General features: G+C 47.6%; 1 protein-coding gene across 1 annotated transcript in view; it reads right to left on the bottom strand.

Annotated features, from left to right (window-relative positions):
* The window catches only part of BUB1 (BUB1 mitotic checkpoint serine/threonine kinase), a 44,311-nt gene extending 25,575 nt beyond the window's left edge, over nt 1-18,736 (bottom strand). Inside the window, exons 1-5 of the mRNA XM_073336764.1 lie at nt 18,661-18,736; nt 16,839-17,017; nt 14,498-14,694; nt 13,948-13,991; nt 12,087-12,190 (exon numbers count right to left, since the gene is read on the bottom strand). Coding sequence (XP_073192865.1) covers nt 12,087-12,190; nt 13,948-13,991; nt 14,498-14,694; nt 16,839-17,017; nt 18,661-18,736 — 600 coding nt within the window. The remainder of the gene's footprint in view (nt 1-12,086; nt 12,191-13,947; nt 13,992-14,497; nt 14,695-16,838; nt 17,018-18,660) is intronic.
* Between the last annotated feature and the right edge of the window lie 240 nt (nt 18,737-18,976).

The raw sequence follows: 18,976 nt of genomic DNA, 5'->3' as shown, positions 1-18,976 counted from the left end.
ATCTTCCCACCTTCCCAAGCTACAAATTTTGATGACTCTGAGCTAGTTGAAGACCCATAACAGACATAGGTAGAGCTATAAAATTAGCCATGTTATTAAACCAATACCAGCTATTAAGGGTTTCATTCCATCAATGAATGGACAGCATACCTAGAAAACAGACTCATGGTTTGTTCCCCTCACCAGATCCTCAAGTTTTTTTAGTAACCTTAGTTTAAAGTGAGGGACTTGTGGGGGCAGCAGAAGCCTCCTCAGTCTCTTCTCCTCAATCCTTTATCTCAAATCTCACTCTTGTATCTTGTTTACCTCTCACTACCCCAGTGTGGTAGTGTGATGGCTTCCTCATCCCCTCCCTACAGTGGAAAGGCACGTGGGTCTGACAGAGCAGAGGATTGCCACTGCACAGCTTCTCCTCTATATTAATACATTCAGGGTCTACATCACACCACAGTCTTCCAGCCAGACAGCGTTCCTTTTTAGAACCAGTCAACTCTGGTCCTATGAGACACGAAGGTCATTATCAAATGATGTGAGACAGTGATGATTGACCACACTACCATTATTCCTTCCTGTGGAGAGAGGACCCCCCACAACTACACTGGCCTCAGAGATTTACCATGGTGCAAAATTTAGTCTCAAGTGCCCATTCACAACCACTACACCATGCTGTCATTTACGACAATGGAGTTCAACACAAAGTGGTCCATAGCTTTTCACTTCAGGTGGAAGCAAGCCATCTTTTAACCATATTCCCATCCTGAACCATTGAAGTGCAAGAGTGTAGCATGATTGAGCTGAACAGTGTATCCAATTTATATGCAAATCTAGATGTATCTTTCTTGGAGACTGCGTATAGTATAATTATAGCCCCCCCACAATAGGGATGGAACCTCAGTTATGTTATAACGGTCTGACAAGTGTGGATAGGCCAAGACAATTCCAATACTGATTAGCTACAACTATGCAGAACTTCATTAAATGGAACAAAACCAAACCAAACCAAACCGAGTTAACAGTTAAGATTGCCAAGTGGTATTTCATACCCTTCCAGAACGTCAAGTTAGCAAACCTCAAATTGGTGAAACCCAGGAAATACAGACTTAAGGTATACACCCAGAGCCTCCATGGAATTGGCAATAGCCATTGGGACTTATCTCCATGCACTCTAGCAGCTTTCCCTGTTAGGTGTAGCTGTATTGAATGGTGGATGGATTAATCAGAGCAGCTTGGAAGAGCTGTGATTGTGATATGAGGCAAAGTGGGGGGCTGTAGCTCTCCAGGGGCATTTGTTACTCCTGGGGGAATTCTACGCCACCGCACAATGCAGAATTTTGCAGAAATTAACATTGTGCACACAGAATATCCTTTCCCCCACAGAAATGGGCTGCAGTGCTGTTGGCCACCACTAGGGGCTGCTGGGCCCGGCAGAGCTCAATTCATAAATAGAAGACATTGTAGGGAGGATGGGGAGAGAGCAAGGGGGTTCCTGGCAGCTGCAGTTCACAGCACACCCTGAGGGAAGGAGACGGCAGCGCGCAGCAAACTCCATGCAACCATGGGACCAAGCATCAAGCCGTTTCTCCCTCTGGATCCCTGGGCTCTGGGAGAGGGTGTCTGGTCTGGGGGACAACGGCTGAGCTCGGGAGGTGGGAAAGAGGCGGCAGGTATCTGGGCAAGGGGGGCTCCGCAGCTGGGCTTGGGCAGTGGGGAGGGGGTGCAGGTATCTGGGCTCTCGGGGGCAGCGATTTTGGGTGTATTGGTGGGGGGGGGCACTATGGTTGGGCTCTAGGGGGGAGGGGTTGTGGGTGTCTGGCCCCCCAGCTGGTCTTGGGGAGGAGGGGGCAGAGAAACAGGAACTGGGTAGTCATAGTGGTTTCTTTAAAACTCTACTCTTAGGGGAATTTTTGTGTGTGTCTGTATTGTTACAGACATACTTGCTGACAGGTATTTTGAAATAAATTACCAAAATAATTGAAACTGGTGTGATTATGGAGTGTTATTTTGACAAATAAAATTTGTGGAATTTCACAGAATTTTAAAATATCGTGCACAGATTTTTTTTTTTGGTGCAGAATGCCCTCAGGAGTAATATACGAGCACCTCCCTCTGAGCCCTGTGTGTGGGAGAGATCAAAGGAAAAAGAGGTGCATGCATACCTTGAGAGATCCAGTACACTTCATTTTAGTGCTGTGTAGCATGTGTCACTAGCAAGGTAGAGGTGACTTCTTGCCATGGGGACTGTCAGCAATTAGGCAGGAGATGAGTGTGACCTGCACTTAGCCAACGCCACAGACAGAACACCACATCTATGAAGTTTTAAACCCCTGTTACAAATCCTTCCCCCTTATGCACCATTTAACACTATACTTTCACTTACCCTTCCCCAAACTCAATGAAGGGCAGGTTTAGGGTAACTTCTGTTCAGACCACTGCAAAGGCAGAGTATGAGTATGTTTTACGAGCATAATGAGGCACTGCTCAAAGAGGGCATGAGTGTGCACCTTAATTCTCTATTTCCTGGTTTTCACAAGTTTGAATTTGCTGAACTTGACATCCTGGAAGGACACAAAATACCACCAGGCAACCTTAACTCTGTGTTAACAAAGAATTTTTGTCATTTAGTTTAGTCTGCGCTTTTTTTTTTTTAAACTGAAAGTAACGTCAGTAGGAGTCAGTGGTCATTTAGGCAGGTGTAATCATCATGTAAGTGTGCACTTCAGATGCTCCTGTGGCCAGGTAATGATATTACCTGACTCTTACATAGCACTTTGCATCAGTAGATCTCAAGGAGAGAAACCTTATGCGCAACATACCAATGGAGGAAACTGAGGCACACAGAGGTTAAAATGCCTTGGCCAAAGTCATCCCACAGGTCAGTGGCTGAGCCAGAAATAGAGCCCAGTTTTGCCGAGTCCCAGACCGCTGTTCTCTCCACTAGACCACACAGCTGCTATGTGCTTGCTACATACCACCCTCGATTTCACACGGTATGTTACTTAGCTTCACACTCAGAGGAGCAGGACTTCCCCAGATCCTGGCATACATGGGGGGCAGGGAGAAGAGCTCAGACCTCCACAGATGGACTGACCCCCCAGATTCCAACACACACTGCAGGGGCAAGCTGAGTGGCTCAGACACGCCCAAAGGAACACATCTCCTCAGATCCCAGCTCATAGAAGAGGATGGGGAGGAGGGGTCAGACCCTCCTAGAGAAGCTGGGATCCACAGATTCTTGCACACAAGACAGGTATGTAGGCTTGAACAAATGCCCCGTCCCTGTTCTTCCACAGTCCCATAGGACTCACCTAGCTCCCAGTGACCCCCACCTCCCAGTCTACCTTACCCCCAGCCCCTGCTCCTCACTAGACACACCCACACACTCTCCTATTCATCCATCCCCAATTAACCACCTCCCCTCCCTGCATCCCAAACCCTCTCCTCATATTCCCACCTACTCTTCCACCCCAGGCACCCTCCCCTCCCAGCACTGGCATGTGTAATTTATTCTCTCTTCAAAAATAGTTTCAGGGCCTTCTGAATAGTCTGCTGTACTCAGATTACCTTTCCCCATGTAAACAAAGCCTTTTGATAGAAACATATTGGAGGAACATGTCTGTCTTTTTTTTTTTTTTTTTTAAATTTAAGATTTGTGCCAACAATTGGATTTGACCTTTCAGCGCCCAAGCGGTGTACAGGTCCAATTGCTGCAATGTTCTCCCTTGAGTCACTCAGGTCCCATGAGGTGTAACTAGCTTTCAAACCCTTTAGCCTCCCTCTGCATGCACTCAATATAATCCAGTAGGTTCACAAGGTTTAGAACTGCTTAGGCCCCCACTCACCCGGAGAACTAAACTAATCATCCTTTTACTGTTTTTTGTGGGGTGTGAAGCTGTATCTCAGGTACTCCTTGGTCAAATGGCCCCAAATATGGATCACTGACCTAATTCCACACCCCCATAAGGCACACTGAACTCAAAGACAATCTGTATAACCATGTGGATTTTAGGGCACTTGGAAGATCTGAGTATTAAACAGAAAGCTGGTCTTGACCCTAACTACAGCAGAGCTTGTGCTCCACTACAATACTATACAAAGCAAGAGTACTTTGTGGTTGGGCTGAAGTTTCAATTCCCTGCGCTGAATTGGAATCACAACCTGCCCTGTCCAAGTCTTTAGTTAAGAACAGCTACAGTTAAGTATCATAGAGAGGGTGGGATTCATAAGGGAGACTTTGGCACTGCACCGCTTACGTCTACACTATCCCAGCATAACAATGGTGCCATATCTATACTGGCAGAACCCTATAATGCAGATGTAATGCTACACAGACAGAAGGAGTTTTTCAGTGACTGTAGGAACACCTCCCTGTACAGTGTCAGGTCAACAGGAAGCATTCTTCTGTCAAGCTAGCTATTTCTACACAGGGAATCAGGTTGTGACAGCTACCTTGCTCAGGGGGGTTGGATTTTTCCCACCTCTGAGCACTGTAGGTATGTCAGTGTAAATGTTAAGTGCAGACCAGACCTTAGTGTAATTCACAACCCCAAAGTTAGGCACCCAGGTTCCCTACACAATGCATGAGAAGAGTCAGGTGCCTAAAAATGGGATTCATAAGAGCCAGCATACTGAGCACAGGGAGCTGGTTAAGCTAGTTAATAGTAAATGTTGAAGAGAGGGGTGGGGGCTAAGCCCCACCTCTCAAAGAGAGCTGAGTACTTAACTCCACTTGAGATTCAGTTAGGAACCTTCTTAGTCTGGGAATATATGTAATTCCATGGGCTGGTTAATGATAGAAAGGTAAGGAAGGTATCATTTGATTCGTAAAAATCTACAGAATCATAATTTGATCAATGGTGTGCCCCTCTGTGCATTTGCGGGGAGAAGGGGTAACTCAGGGAGTACTTGCTGCCTCCAGGTCCCAGTTGCCAGGTCCTCCACCAAGGGGTGGAAATTTTGATATGTGACAAATGGGTCAAGCTGGGTATCACATGAAAGCTCTTTTCTAAGTTTTCAAATATACTGATTTCAGTTACACAGAATATAAAGTGTACAGTGCTCACTTTAAAAATGATAAGATAGTAATAAAAAAATATAAAGTGCAAATATTTGTATTTTTCAATTCACCTCATACAAGTACTGTAATGCAATTTCTTTATTGCAAAAGTGCAACTTACAAATGTAAGAGGTTTTTTATTATACAGCTGCACTCAAAAACAAAACTATGTAAAACTTTAGAGCCTACAAGTCCACTCAGTCCTACTTCTTGTTCAGCCAAAAAGTTGGTTTACATTTACGGAAGATAATGCTACCCGCTTCTTATTTACAATGTCACCTGAAATTTAAAACAGGTGTTTGCATGAAACTTTTGTAGCCGGTGTGGCAAGGTATTTATGGGGGAGGGATAGCTCAGTAGTTTGAGCATTGGCCTGCTAAACCTAGAGTTGTGAGTTCAATCCTTGAGGAGGCCATTTAGGGATCTAGGGCAAAAATTGGGGATTGGTCCTGCTTTGAGCAGGGGGTGGGACTAGATGACCTCCTGAGGTCCCTTCCAACCCTGATATTCTATGATCTATGTGCCAGATACGCTAAAAATTCGTATGCCCCTTCATGCTTTGGCCACTATTCTAGAGGACATTCTTCCATGCTGATGACACTCGTTAAAAATAATGCATTCATTAAATTTGTGACTGAACTCCTTCGGGGAGAATTGTATGTCTCCTACTCTGTTTTACTCACATTCTGCCATATATTTCATGTTATAGCAGGCTTGGATGATAACCCAGCACATGTTGTTCGTTTAAAGAACACTTTCACTGCAGATTTGACAAAACACAAAGAAGGTGATATAGTATTTCAATTCACCGAATTGAGATTTCTAAAGATAGCTACAGCACTCAACCCAAGGTTTAAGAATCTAAAGTGCCTTCCAAAATCTGAGAGGGACGGGGCGTGGCGCATGCTTTCAGAAGCCTTAAAAGAGCAACACTACAATGCAGAAACTACAGAACCTGAACCACCAAAAAAGAAAATCAACCTTCTGCTGGTGGCATCTGATTCAGATAATGAAAATGAACATGCGTCGGTCTGCAGTGCTTTGGATTGTTGTCGAGCAGAACCCGTGATTGGCACGGATGCTCATCCTCTGGAATGGCGGCCGAAGCAATTGGCTGAGTGGACTTGTAGGCTCTAAAGTTTTACATGGTTTTGTTTAAGTGCATTTTTTTTTGGTACATAATTCTACATTTTGTAAGTTCAACTTTCATGATAAAGAGGTTGTATTACAGTACTTGTATTAGGTGAATTGAAATACTATTTCTTTTGTTTCTTTTTTTACGCTGCAAATATTTGTAATCAAAAATATAAAGTGAAAATACACTTTGTATTCTGTGTTGTAATTGAAATGAATGTATTTGAAAATGTGGAAAACATCCAAAAATATTTAAATAAATGGTATTCTATTACTGTTTAACAGCATGATTTTCTTTTTTTAAAATTGCTTGACAGCCCTAATTATCAGCTTTGTTTATTATGCCAAAAAGTTGTAATGAGGCACAGGTTAATACATCAGCATGCCACCAGCAGTTCCTGGAATCCATGCACAAATGCTATGCACATCCTTACTTAACAATTAAATTACACTGGGATTGTAATTATATCAAAATCCTTTTACTTTGGTCATCATTCTTAGGCATCAACGGGGGAGACAAAGAGTACCAATTAGTAGCTGAATCTTTAGAGAATACTTGGTGGTGCCTTACGTGCTATAAGACCTGCACCCATAAACTGAATCAGGCAAGATTGGAGAGGAAGATGCTGGGACAAGTGCCAGCTATGGGAGAGACTCGCCTTATACTAGGTCTCATGGCACGTTTTTCCGAGAACAGCTGCTTCTCATGTGCTAAGCTGGAAGCCCAAGGGCATTCCTTAAGCAGTTTCCACATAAGAGACTGGAGAGAAACTGTATGAAGCATTCACTTAGTGAGAATGTTGCATGGAAAGTGAAGTAGGTGCATTAGCCCAAAAGACTCTCGCGCCCATGACACAATCACAGTGAATACTACACCAAGAACATATGTACGTACAATGATGGTAAAAGCAACAGAAACAAATGATTTTATTACTGCAAGCAATGTGACTCAGCTGGACTCCATAAACTGCTTCACAGAGGCTCTAATGGATGGCAAAGTGGTGGCAATGGCTATTGCAGAACTTCGAATGGGATTGAAGAGGAACAAATGGTTAGCAGAAAGGCTCTTAAAGCACTTACTAAAGATGAACGGTGGGATACAGGCAGTTTTTAAGCAGTCCTATCCACAGAAGTGAATCACAGCATGTATCCTTAAAAGAAAATTCAAAAGATGCAGCACTATCAAAGCAGAAGAAAGCATGGATGTCATCATCATAAGATGACTGGTGGGAGCTGCTTCCCTCCCCCTGTGATGGCAAGCATTGTGTCCTGCACTACAGAATTTCAGGGCTTCCTATCTGCTACCAAACTACTTCTTTAAATGGTGTATTGGTGGGTATAGGGACTTCAGCACCAGCAAGAAGGACTGTAAGCAAGTGGAACCACAAGGCTGCCATTTGATCACAAAGCCTCATGTACTTAAGTGAGAGTCAGGTTTTCAACACCTCCAGGACAACTGTGTAGCAAATGAGTAACCTACCACTACAAATGGCTGTTGGTTTTAAACTAATGGTTCTCAAGCAGGGGTACCCATAGCCCTGGGGGTATGCAGAGTTCTTCCACGGGATACATCAACTAATCTAGATGTTTGCCTAGTTTTACAAGAGGCTATATAAAAAACCACTACCAAAGTCAGTACAAATTAAAATTTCATACAGACTCTGACTTGTTTATACTGCTCTATACACTGAAATGTAAGTACAATATTAAATATTCCAATTGATTTTATTATATGGTAAAAATGAGAAAGTAAGCAATTTTTCAGTAATAGTGTGCTGAGACTCACAACCAAAGCAGAGAGGAAGAAGCAGAGAGGAGTGGAGCACCCACAGGAACATAGCTTGAATAACTACAGCTACTGCACAGGAGGAGTAACCTTTCCTTCACATAGTGTCCCCATGGGTGCTCCACTTCAGTTAGTTTACGAGCAGTATCCCAAGGGGACATCAGCACAGGATCTAAAACTGAAGACAGTAGTGCAGATCCAAGTGCCACATCAGATCAGATATGGAGCAGGGTGTAATGCTTCCAGAATATTCTTCACAAATTGCAGTAGAGGTCACTTGCGATATGGTTGTGTCCCCCTGAGTCCCTAGGGGGCTGAGCACCTGCACTCGTAACAGCTGTAGATACCCATGTCAAAAGTCTAAGCAGAAATGGGAGTCCCCTTAGACCAAAATCTAGCTGATCTACTCCACTGCTTAGTCCTAGCCAAGTTGAAGGCTACAGCCATTCTAAAATCCAGAGTATAGAAGTACAAGTCCTGCTGAGACCAGTGAGGTTTTGGGGAGAACTTCCCCCCACAGAATAGATGGACGATTGGCGCTTTGGTGGCAGATTTCTCCTCCCTCCTGCCTTGCCCCCCCTCATTGTTCTTAAGGTCTTTATGTCCACATCCCAGGTTCCTACCCAAGGTTACATCAGATGTTCATCTTAACCAATCTCCCCAATCCTATGAGCTGACATGACAACTAGGAAGGCCATCTTCATAGATAAATTAAGGGAGCAGGTAGCCATTGATTCAAACAGAGGTCTCGTCAGGTGGCTGAGAACCAGGTTGAAGTCCCAGGATGGAGTGGGCTGTCTAATGTGAGGAAAGATTACTCAGACCCTTAATAAACCTGGACAATACCAAATGAGCAAAAGTAGAGAATTCCTTGACCGGGGGATGAAAGGCTAATATAGCAGCCAGATGTACATTGATCAACCTGAGGGATAAACCGGATGTCTACAGATCTGACAAGTAATCCAGAAAGAGGAACCAATTCAGGCCAGAGATTGTAATGACCGCATGAGTGGGCGAATAGCTTCCATTTTTGCAGTTAAGTAGTGTGGATTGATGTTTTTCTACTGTTTAGTAAAACCTGCGGCATCTCCATAGATCAGGGACTTTCTATAGCGGAGATCCATCCAGGACCCAGGCTCTGAGAGACAGAACCACCAGGCTGTGGTGAAGAACAAGCCCTGCCTCCTGAGACAGGAGATCACGAATGGCCAGGAGCTTGGTCAATGACTGGATACAGAACTGAAGCACATAACAGATGGTGCCAAGCTTGGCCAGGTAGGTACTATGAGAATAACTTGCTTTGTCCTGCCTGATCTTGTTCATCACCCTTAGAATTAGGGGCACTGGAGGAAAGGCCTAGACTATACTCCTCTCCCACAGTAAAAGGAAGGCATCCCCAAGGAGTAGTACCCAGCTCCCCTGAACAGAAGAGAGGACACAATGTTCTCAGAGGTGGTGAAGAGATCAGTCTCTGGCCAAGACATATTCTGGGGATGGAGGCCCTGAGTGGCCAGATCTCATTTGCAGTTGTGGGAGATGTGTTTGCTGAGGGCATTAGCAATGGTGTTCGGGATGCCTAGAAAAGCAAGCTGCTGAAAATCTGGATATAGTTGGCTATGCACCAGTTCCATAACCTGTAGAGCTTCGATGCACAAGGAGGGGAATTTGCATACTGGCCATAGGCTTTTTGCCCCTCATGGTCAAGCTCCTTCCACAGTGCCCTTGATGGTCCAGCTTCCTCTAGTCAATCCTCTTTTTACCCCAGCACAACCTCTCTTCACCCCCTTCTCCAACCACTTTCCAACTGACCCCTTTGGGTTCTTTCCAAGCTGCCCCCTACCCTCCAGCTTGAGCTGTCCTCTCACTGGCTCCCCACCCCCAAGACAGCATTCTATGCTGCTACACCACAGATGCAGCAGGTGCTAATGCCAGGGCCAGGGTTACTACACTCAGTCCTTCTTGTGACCCAAGCAGGGGCAGGAGAATAGCATGCAATTATTTCAGTTAAGTGTATGATCATTTTACAGTTCACGGAAGTTTGTAATAGCAAATAAAGATTTAACATAAGGGTATATCTACATTGAACACTCCTTACAGCAAGGTGTTGATACATGCAGTACATGGCCCTCCACACAAGATTATAAGTAGCAGTGCAGATAGCGAGGCACTGCTTAGGCAAGTAAAGATACAGCTCAACCCTTAGAGTATGTACCCTACATGGCTCCCCACACACCTATGCAGTGCCTCCCCGGTCTACTCCGTATACTGTCCTGCTGCCAGAGTCTCTTTCCCCTACCACAGAGAAAGGCTGAAAATAGAACAAACTGTTTTGTAGTGCATGCAGAAAGGACTCGTTAATAGTGGATTAAGGAAAACCAATTAACGGGGTCCTTCACAAGAGGCTCTGAAGAGAACTAGTCAGCACCTGACAAGTGACGTACTGTCATGAATCCAATACCAATCTAAGAAACAAAGTAGGAAAAAAGGTCAAGTTTTTATCATACAAGAGGCTAACAGCAGGGTGCACAAAGTTTTGTTTTAGGACCAGCAGTAATCTGGAAGCAGAGGCAGCCAGTGAGGGAGCAAAGCTTGCCAAGGACAAAAATTAGGTTGGTCAAGACCAAAGGAACCTAACCAAACTAGATAACATGGGCAGCACGATGGCATATTAAATTTACTGTTGACAATACAAAGGTAACAAATTGATGTAGTAATTTTGACTACTGGGTTAGGTAGGTAGGTTGTAAGTCTAAGGGCATTATGATCACGTTTCTAGTCTGACCTTCAAAGCCAGCCCACAGAATCTCATTTAGTGACCCCTGCATCAAGCCCATACCTAGTGGGTAAGCTACAGCATCTTGTAGAAAGACATCCAATCTTGATTTAAAGACTCCAAGTGGTGGTGATGATCCACCACTTCTAAGGCCTTGTCTATACTACAGGGAAAAGTCAATCTAAGCTACGCAATTTGAGTTATGTGAATAGCGTAACTCAAGTCGATGTAGCTTAGATCTACTTACCACGGGGTCCACACTACGCGATGTTGACGGGAGATGCTCTCCCATCTACTTCCCTTACCCTTCTCGATCCGGTGGAGTACAGGAGTTGATGGGAGTGATCTGCGGTCGATGCATTGATCGCCGTGTGTCAATCCCCCGGTAAGCGTAGACAAGCCCTCATAACACCTTGTTTCTAGACAAGAGTTGTCTAGTTTCAGTTTCCAGCCATCTGGTCTTATTATGCCTTTCTCTGATAGATTAAAGAGTCTTCTGCTATCACAAGTCTTCTTCCTACACAGGTACTTGTAGAACATGGTTGAGGTGACTCAACCATTTATTGGATAAATTAGATTTTACTTTACAAGAACTAAGGGGTCACCAAATGAAATTAATTAGTAGCAGTTTTAAAAACAAAACAAAAGGAAGTATTTCTTCACACAACGCACAGTCAACCTGTGAAACTCCTTGCCAGAGGATGCTGTGAAGGTCAAGACTATAACAGGGTTCAAAAAAGAACTAAATAAATTCATGGAGGATAGGTCCACCAATGGCTATTAGCCAGGATGGGCAGGGATGGTGTCCCTAGCTTCTGTTTGCCAGAAATACTGGGCTAGATGGACCTTTGGTCTGACCCAGTATGGCCATTCTTATGTACTACTTTAATCTCACTGAAAGGCAGGTTTTCGAGATCTTAAATCATTCTTGTAGCTATTTTCTTAACCCTGTCAGAAGTTTTATATTTGAAATAGATGGAATTACTTTTATTTAATCTTTATACTAAGAATCAAAATTTGTGTAGCTATTTGTTGCAATTTATATAACCTACCCTACTACTGAAGTATACTAGCTAGATCATGCTTTGCTTCTAATATATGGAAATTTGTGGGGTGAAGGTGGCTAGGAATTGTGTCCTGATACTAGCTTGTCTGTACATTTATGTTAAGGCATAATGTAATCTAAATGCCCATGTACCCTAAATACCATGTTTGTTGGAGGTGGAAGCGGGTGGTCTGTTTACTCAGATTTCACCATTTTGAATTTATCCTGTAGGCCTCTAAAATAGTTACTAAGATGCTCTTTTCTCAAGTCTTTGATTTTAGAAGTTTTGAGATACCTGACTTTTGGAGGGACCGGCGGGGTCACCAGATTCTGAGACATCTTTTCTAGGAGCCGTTTGATTTGGAGTCTGGGAATTGTGAAGTTGTTTTGAGGCAGCAACTAGAACAGACAACGTAGATACAGTTTTATATTTAAGGACATTACTAAGCTACCAAAAAAAAAAAAGTGCGCCTTTGCTGTCCATTAACAATAGCAAAAATCAAGCCCCCAGTCTGCTGACCCTGGCAGATAGCAGCCTGCCATTAAAAATCCTGCCAGGCCTGCTCTTCTCCACCCGCCACCACTTTCTCCTTGCAGGGCAGGCAAGCTTTCCCCTCCCCCTGCCTCTTCCCCCAGCATGCTGGGTTCCTGCCCCTCCTTCTCTCCCTCCCTGCCGATCAGCTGGCAGCCCCTGCTACAGAGGGGGAGAGGGAAAAGCGGAGCCACAGCGTGCTCTCTGCTCCAGGGATCTTGGAGAAGGGGGGTGGAATCAGGGCATATCCCCTCCAGCCCCCTGTCGTGAGCCGCTCAGGTCAGGGAGCTGGGAGCACACCCATGACCCCTGCCCCCTCCTCACACACACCCAGCCCAGTGCCCTGCCCCACCCCCAACCCCAGCCTCCTGCCCTACACCCCCCCCCCCAACCCCAGCCCCACCCTGAACACCAAACAGGAGCTCCTGCACCTCCCTCCCCCCCCGCCCCCACTTCCCACCTGCACCGCTCACACCAAATGGGAACTGCCTAGGTAAGGGCTCCACACCCAAACCTCCTGCCCCAACCCTGAGCCCCCTCCCTCATTCTAGCTCCTGGCCAGACCCTGCACCTCAACCTGCTCCTTCACCCCCAGCCCTGTTCTCAGCACACTCCCACCCTCTTCTCAGTGCAGAGAGAGGAAGAGAACGGCTAGAACCAGGGAGAAGGTAGGTACCTACTCTATGTGGACAGGGCCGGGACCCCAGACTGGCAGTGGGCTGAGCAGGAGCCAGCGGACGGAACCCCAGACTGGCAGCGGGCTGAGCCGCTCAGCCCACTGCCGGTCTGGGGTTCTGGTTGCCGGCTCCTTGCCAGCCGGGGTCCCGGCCGCAGGCCCCACTCAGCCCTCTGCCGGCCTAGGTGAACAGAACCCCAGACCGGCAGCGGGCTGAGTGGGCCAGCAGTGTAAGATCAGCATTTTAATTTAATTTTAAATGAAGCTTCTTAAACATTTTGAAAACCTTGTTTACATACAACAATAGTTCAGTTATATAATAGAGAGACACCTTCTAAAAAATGTTAAAATGTATTATTGGCATGCGAAACCTTAAAGTGAATAAATGAAGACTCGGCACACCACTTCTAAAAGGTTGCCGACCCCGGTCTACACTACATACTTAGTTTGGCATTACTAAGTCGCTCAGGAAAGTGGATTTTTCCATGAGTGAGAGTTATACCAACCTCAACCCACTCATGTAGACAACACTAGGTCAAAGGGGGAGCGCTTCTCTCACCAATACCAATACCAATACCTACCGCCTCTTGCGGAGGTGGTTATTAAGCAGACGGGAGAGCTCTCTCTCTCATTGGCTTGTAGCATGTCTGGTGCAGCTGAGCTAGTACTAAGGAAGCCACTAGTAATTCCCCCCCCCTCCACACAAACACTTTTTTGGGGAGCGGGGAAGGGAGCAAAACTCCTTAAGATTATGAAACAATTAGGGGAGGAAGAAGCAGAAGCCACAAACATGGCTACACATCTTATGCAGTATCTTATAAGGGAAATAAGCCTTATAGTTCCAAAAAGCTAAATCTTGGAGTTTACCCAAACCTACATTAAAAACACTATGGCAAGATATTCTATTTGAGTGAGTGTAGTTCATGGGTAGATCAGCATTAGCCTCACCTTGCGTCAGCGGATGACTTTGAGAAATACGACTCTGAAACAGTCTAGATTGAAGAGAGATGGAAGTTAGTTAAGGTTGACTTAATACTGTGGTTCCAACAGACCACAAATCAAAGATGAATGGCCAAATTCATCACTGGCATAAGTGGACGCCACACCTTTGATTACACAAGAGGTATCTCTGCTTATAGTAGTGATGAATTAGGCCCTTCATGGCAAGATCATGATAAAGGAGAAGCTGGACTGTAACAGCATGATAATTCAAGTGTCACTAGGATAACCAATTGCTTGAATCTCCATTATAACTGAAATGTCCTACAGAGTACTTCCAAAGCATGTTAATTGACGTGGACCAGGCTATTTTATTCTTTAAAATGGACCTATGCAGTAAAAATGACACCGTACAGGGCAGACCAGTGGATCAGCCACACGCCAACCCTGCTGGAAGATGTATATTTAGGCAGGTTCAGTACTTCACTGAATACCACATTTTGAACAGTTCCTATTTGCAAGATGTGTGTGCCAAGAAAAAGCAAATAAAAAACCCTACCTGTATTGTTCTTGCAGATTTTCCATTGGTTCTGCCTGGTTATGAATACCCTTTTGAAGAACAGCACCAGCATGCTGTATATTCCCTTCAGTTTCAAGCTGTTGGGCCCAAGCAATGTACAAAGCAGATGTCCTAGTACCAACTCCTTGGCTGTAGATATAGTCAAAAAATTGACTAGGAGTACTGATGAATTCTGCCTACAGAACATAACATACATACCCATCGGCACATTAAAAGACAAAAAGGATTTACAGACAGAAGTAGTGATTTTTTTTTTAAGGCTGTCCAACATTCCGCATTATAAAACTGTTTGATTCTGATGTCTATGGCATACATAGAAATCCTGTACATTACACATGAAAGACTATCCTTTTTTCTAGTAGCACAGTTGAACCACTTTTCTGATGCAGAGGGAAACTTGGGAGGAAGGAGGAAGTAAGCCTTGCTCCCCAGAAGCCCACCTCTCAAGCACTTGGTGGGTAGAAAGGTTATTTCTCCACTCATATTAATGGAACAAGACTGAAAAGCCCTTTCAAGCTTCATTAAGACAGACTAACATTTGAAGTCAGTGTGGTAGTATGGACTCCCTTCCCCCCCCGGCCTTGTCTACACTACAATTTTAAAATGTGATGTTAGTGTGACATTAAGAACAGCTCAAGGGCAGAGGGCACCCTGATATCTAGCAGTGAGTTTCAGCTGGCCTTACTAGCCCAGTGTACCCCAGCTCACTATTGTTATAATCATGTAAGGTCTTTTACGAATGCCAGTAACACTGGTTATTAACGCATACATTGTACAATGACATTAATACTAATTGATATTCTGTTTTAAAATTTGTGTGTGCCAGACACAGAAAGGAACAATTCCCATGCAGACAGGATTGTGGGTAGCTATTTACTGGTCTCCTATGTAAATTAATCATGGTAGAATCAAAATAATGGAAGCTCCATTTACATACAGGGAGATGGGAAGCCCACAGGAAGAGAAGAACAGCATGAGTTCAGCTTGCTGTGTCCATGAGGAAGCTGAGTACACAGGAGGGGTTCCTGCCCCCTAAAGCAAGGTCACCAAACTTTGGGAGATAAGCAAGGACGGAGAGCCATTTTAGGCATCCATCACTGGACAAATGCAGAAGGGAAGTGCTTTGCAAGCTGAGAAAGATGGGTCCTTGAACCCAACCATGGGGACAGTTGGAGTCTCTGAGAACTGGACTATAGAGTAAGGGAAAGAGAGCACCTAAGATCTTTTGCTTGGGGAGACATAGGAAACGAACCCTTTGTTCTTCTAGGAAGAGGTCCTGGCCAAAAAGTATGGTTAGCCATTTTGAGTCATCTTGCAGGAAGCATGTGATAAGGATTTTACTTTGAACCACGATAGTAGCTTGTTAAGTCTTAGTTATTAGACAGCATATTTCCTTTTACTTGTAATCCTTTCTATCTTCATGTCCTTGAACTCACTTAACTCATGCTCTTTGTTTTGTTTTTATTAAATAAGAAGCAGGCAGCATTTTCTCCTGTAAATGTAAACAAACTTATTTGTCTTAGCAAGTGGCTGAACAGAAGTAGGACTGAGTAGACTTGTAGGCTCTGAAGTCTTACATAACTGCACTCAAAAACAGAACCCTGTAACAACAACAACCTACATTAGTAAGTTGCACTTTCACAACAGAGATTGCACTACAGTCCTTGTAGGAGGTGAATTGAAAAATACTATTTCTTTTGTTTATCAATTTTACAGTGCAAATATTTGTAATAAAAATATATACTTATATTTTATTGTATTCTGGGTTGTAATTGAAATCAAAGTATTTTTATTACAAATATTTGCACTGTAAAAACAACAAAAGAAATGTATACATACAGACACAGAGAGAGAGAGACAGACACACACACAGAGACATGAAGAGAAACATCCAAAATATTTAATACATTTTAATTGGTCGTCTATTGTTTAACAGTGCAATTAAAACGGAGATTAATCATGATTAATTTTTTTAATTCCAATTTTTTTTCCCCAGGTTTCAGAGCAGCAGGCGTGTTAGTCTGTATCCGCAAGAAGAACAGGAGGCCTTGGGGCACCTTGGAGACTGACCCATTTATTAGAGCATGAGCTTTCCCGGGCTACAGCCCACTTCATCGGATGCATCGGATGGAACATGTATGAAGTGGGCTGTAGCCCGGGAAAGCTCATGCTCTAATAAATGGGTTCGTCTCCAAGGTGCCCCAAGGCCTCCCGGCTCTTTTCGCAATTGATTGACAGCCTTAATTTCCCAGTTATTTCTGAGGCTGGTAAGCGCCCCCACACATTTTCACCTCTTAGTTGCCGACCTGCGGGCCCCTACCAGTTTAATGCAGTACTTCACGAATCTCGGGTCCTGGCGGTACCTCTCCCCGCCGGCGAAGGCGCTCACCAGCCGCTCTAAGGAAGCGCGGTAGCGCGGCCGGCCGCCCTGAGGCGGGACAGCGCCTTCCGCCCACCGCAGGTACCTGGAACGAGAGGAACAGGTCACCGCCGTGGCGCCTGCGGCCCCGGAGGCCGCGCGCTACGGGCGAGGCGGTGCAAGGCCGACCTGTCCCAGGGATCGAGGGGGTCGTCGCCTTGGGAGCGCTGTATCTGGCCTTCAAACGTCCTGCGACACACACACAAAAGTTAGGCACCGGCGCCACAAAGGGACGTGACCGCCCCCGCCCCCGCCGCCAGCGGGGCCGAGCCCGGCGGGCGGCAGCAGCAGCTCCGCTCCGGGCCCCTCACCGCGCGCGCGCGCGCCCCCCGCCAGCCCCTCACCGCTCCGTGGCCGCCCGCTCGCGCCGCTCCCCAGCTCAGGCTCCAACGGCCCCGGCCGGCCGATTCAAATCCCCCGCGCAGGCGCAGCGCCGCCCAAGGCGCCTTCCGATTGGCTGGGCTCCTGCAGCCGGGCAGCCAATCCCAGGGAGCGCCCTGGAAAGCCTGAGGGGATGGCCGAGGAGAGGGGGCGGGGTCAGTGCTCCCCTGGCAACCTCAACACCTGGGAGGCGGAACTCCGAGCGCGCCGGGCTGTGCGGGAGCGCGCGGGCCCCGCCCCCTCGCTGCCAGCCCCTCCCCCCTGCCTAGCCCCACCCCTGGGCCTGACCCCCTCAGGGCCCAGGCCGCCCCCCCTGGGTCTGGCACCCCCCCATAGCCCAGCCCGCCGCCCCCGCCCCCGCCCCCGGGTCTGGCACCCCCCCAGAGCCCAGCCCCCCACCCCCGCCCCTGGGTCTGGCACCCCCCCCCCCCGAGCCCAGCCCCGTGATTTAGCTCCCACCCAGACCCACCCCCCCAAGGTCCCAGCCCTCCACTCCCGCCCCCGGGTCTGGCAACCCCCCCCAGAGCCCAGCCCCCCACCCCCGCCCCTGGGTCTGGCACCCCGCCCAGAGCTCAGCCCCGTGATTTAGCTCCCACCCAGACCCACCCCCCCAAGGGCCCAGCCCTCCACTCCCGGGTCTGGCACCCCCCCAGAGCCCAGCCCCCCGCCCCCGGGTCTGGCACCCCCCCAGAGCCCAGCCCCCCACCCCCGCCCCTGGGTCTGGCACCCCCCCAGAGCCCAGCCCCCCACCCCCGCCCCTGGGTCTGGCAACCCCCCCAGAGCCCAGCCCCCCGCCCCCGGATCTGGCAACCCCCCCCAGAGCCCAGCCCCCCACCCCCGCCCCTGGGTCTGGCACCCCCCCCCCCGAGCCCAGCCCCGTGATTTAGCTCCCACCCAGACCCACCCCCCCAAGGGCCCAGCCCTCCACTCCCGCCCCTGGGTCTGGCAACCCCCCCCCAGAGCCCAGCCCCCCGCCCCCGCATCTGGCAACCCCCCCCCAGAGCCCAGCCCCCCACCCCCGCCCCCGGATCTGGCAACCCCCCCCCGAGCCCAGCCCCCCGCCCCTGGGTCTGGCACCCCACCCAGAGCTCAGCCCCGTGATTTAGCTCCCACCCAGACCCACCCCCCCAAGGGCCCAGCCCTCCACTCCCCCCCCCCCCCGTGATTTAGCTCCCGCCCAGACCCCCCCCCCCCAGGGCCCAGTCTCCCTCCCCGGGCCTGGCACCCACCCACCCGGCCCCACCCCACAGAACTGACTGCTCCTCACAGGGGGGCTTCATGCCTGGGCTCTCCCCCTGAAGTGGGTCCCAGACACCGGCAGGTGGCACGCTGGGCTACCCACCCAGGTGCACCACACTCTGCGTCGACACCAGCATGCCTAGTGGCTCCATGCAGTGCCAGCACATGCCGCCGGCCATGCACGCCCCCAGGTGTATACAAGCTCCAGCGGCTCTATGCCAATGTAAGTTGCACTGTTCTTGTAGTGTGGACATGGCCTCAGCTGCCTGACTGCAGGTTCCCATTTGTAGAAATAAATGCCTCGCTCCAGTCAGGACTTAGACACCCATCCATCATGCAGAAAGGGGCAAGAGTTAGCACACACCTCTGTTGTTCCCATCTCCCATTGGCTACTTTAGGCTGCTCCCTATCTAGGGCCT

Source organism: Lepidochelys kempii, chromosome 3 (genome assembly GCF_965140265.1).
Source record: "Lepidochelys kempii isolate rLepKem1 chromosome 3, rLepKem1.hap2, whole genome shotgun sequence".
NCBI lineage: Eukaryota > Metazoa > Chordata > Testudines > Cheloniidae > Lepidochelys > Lepidochelys kempii.
Note: the sequence above shows the minus strand (reverse complement) of the source record. Positions and strands in the feature narration are given on the sequence as shown.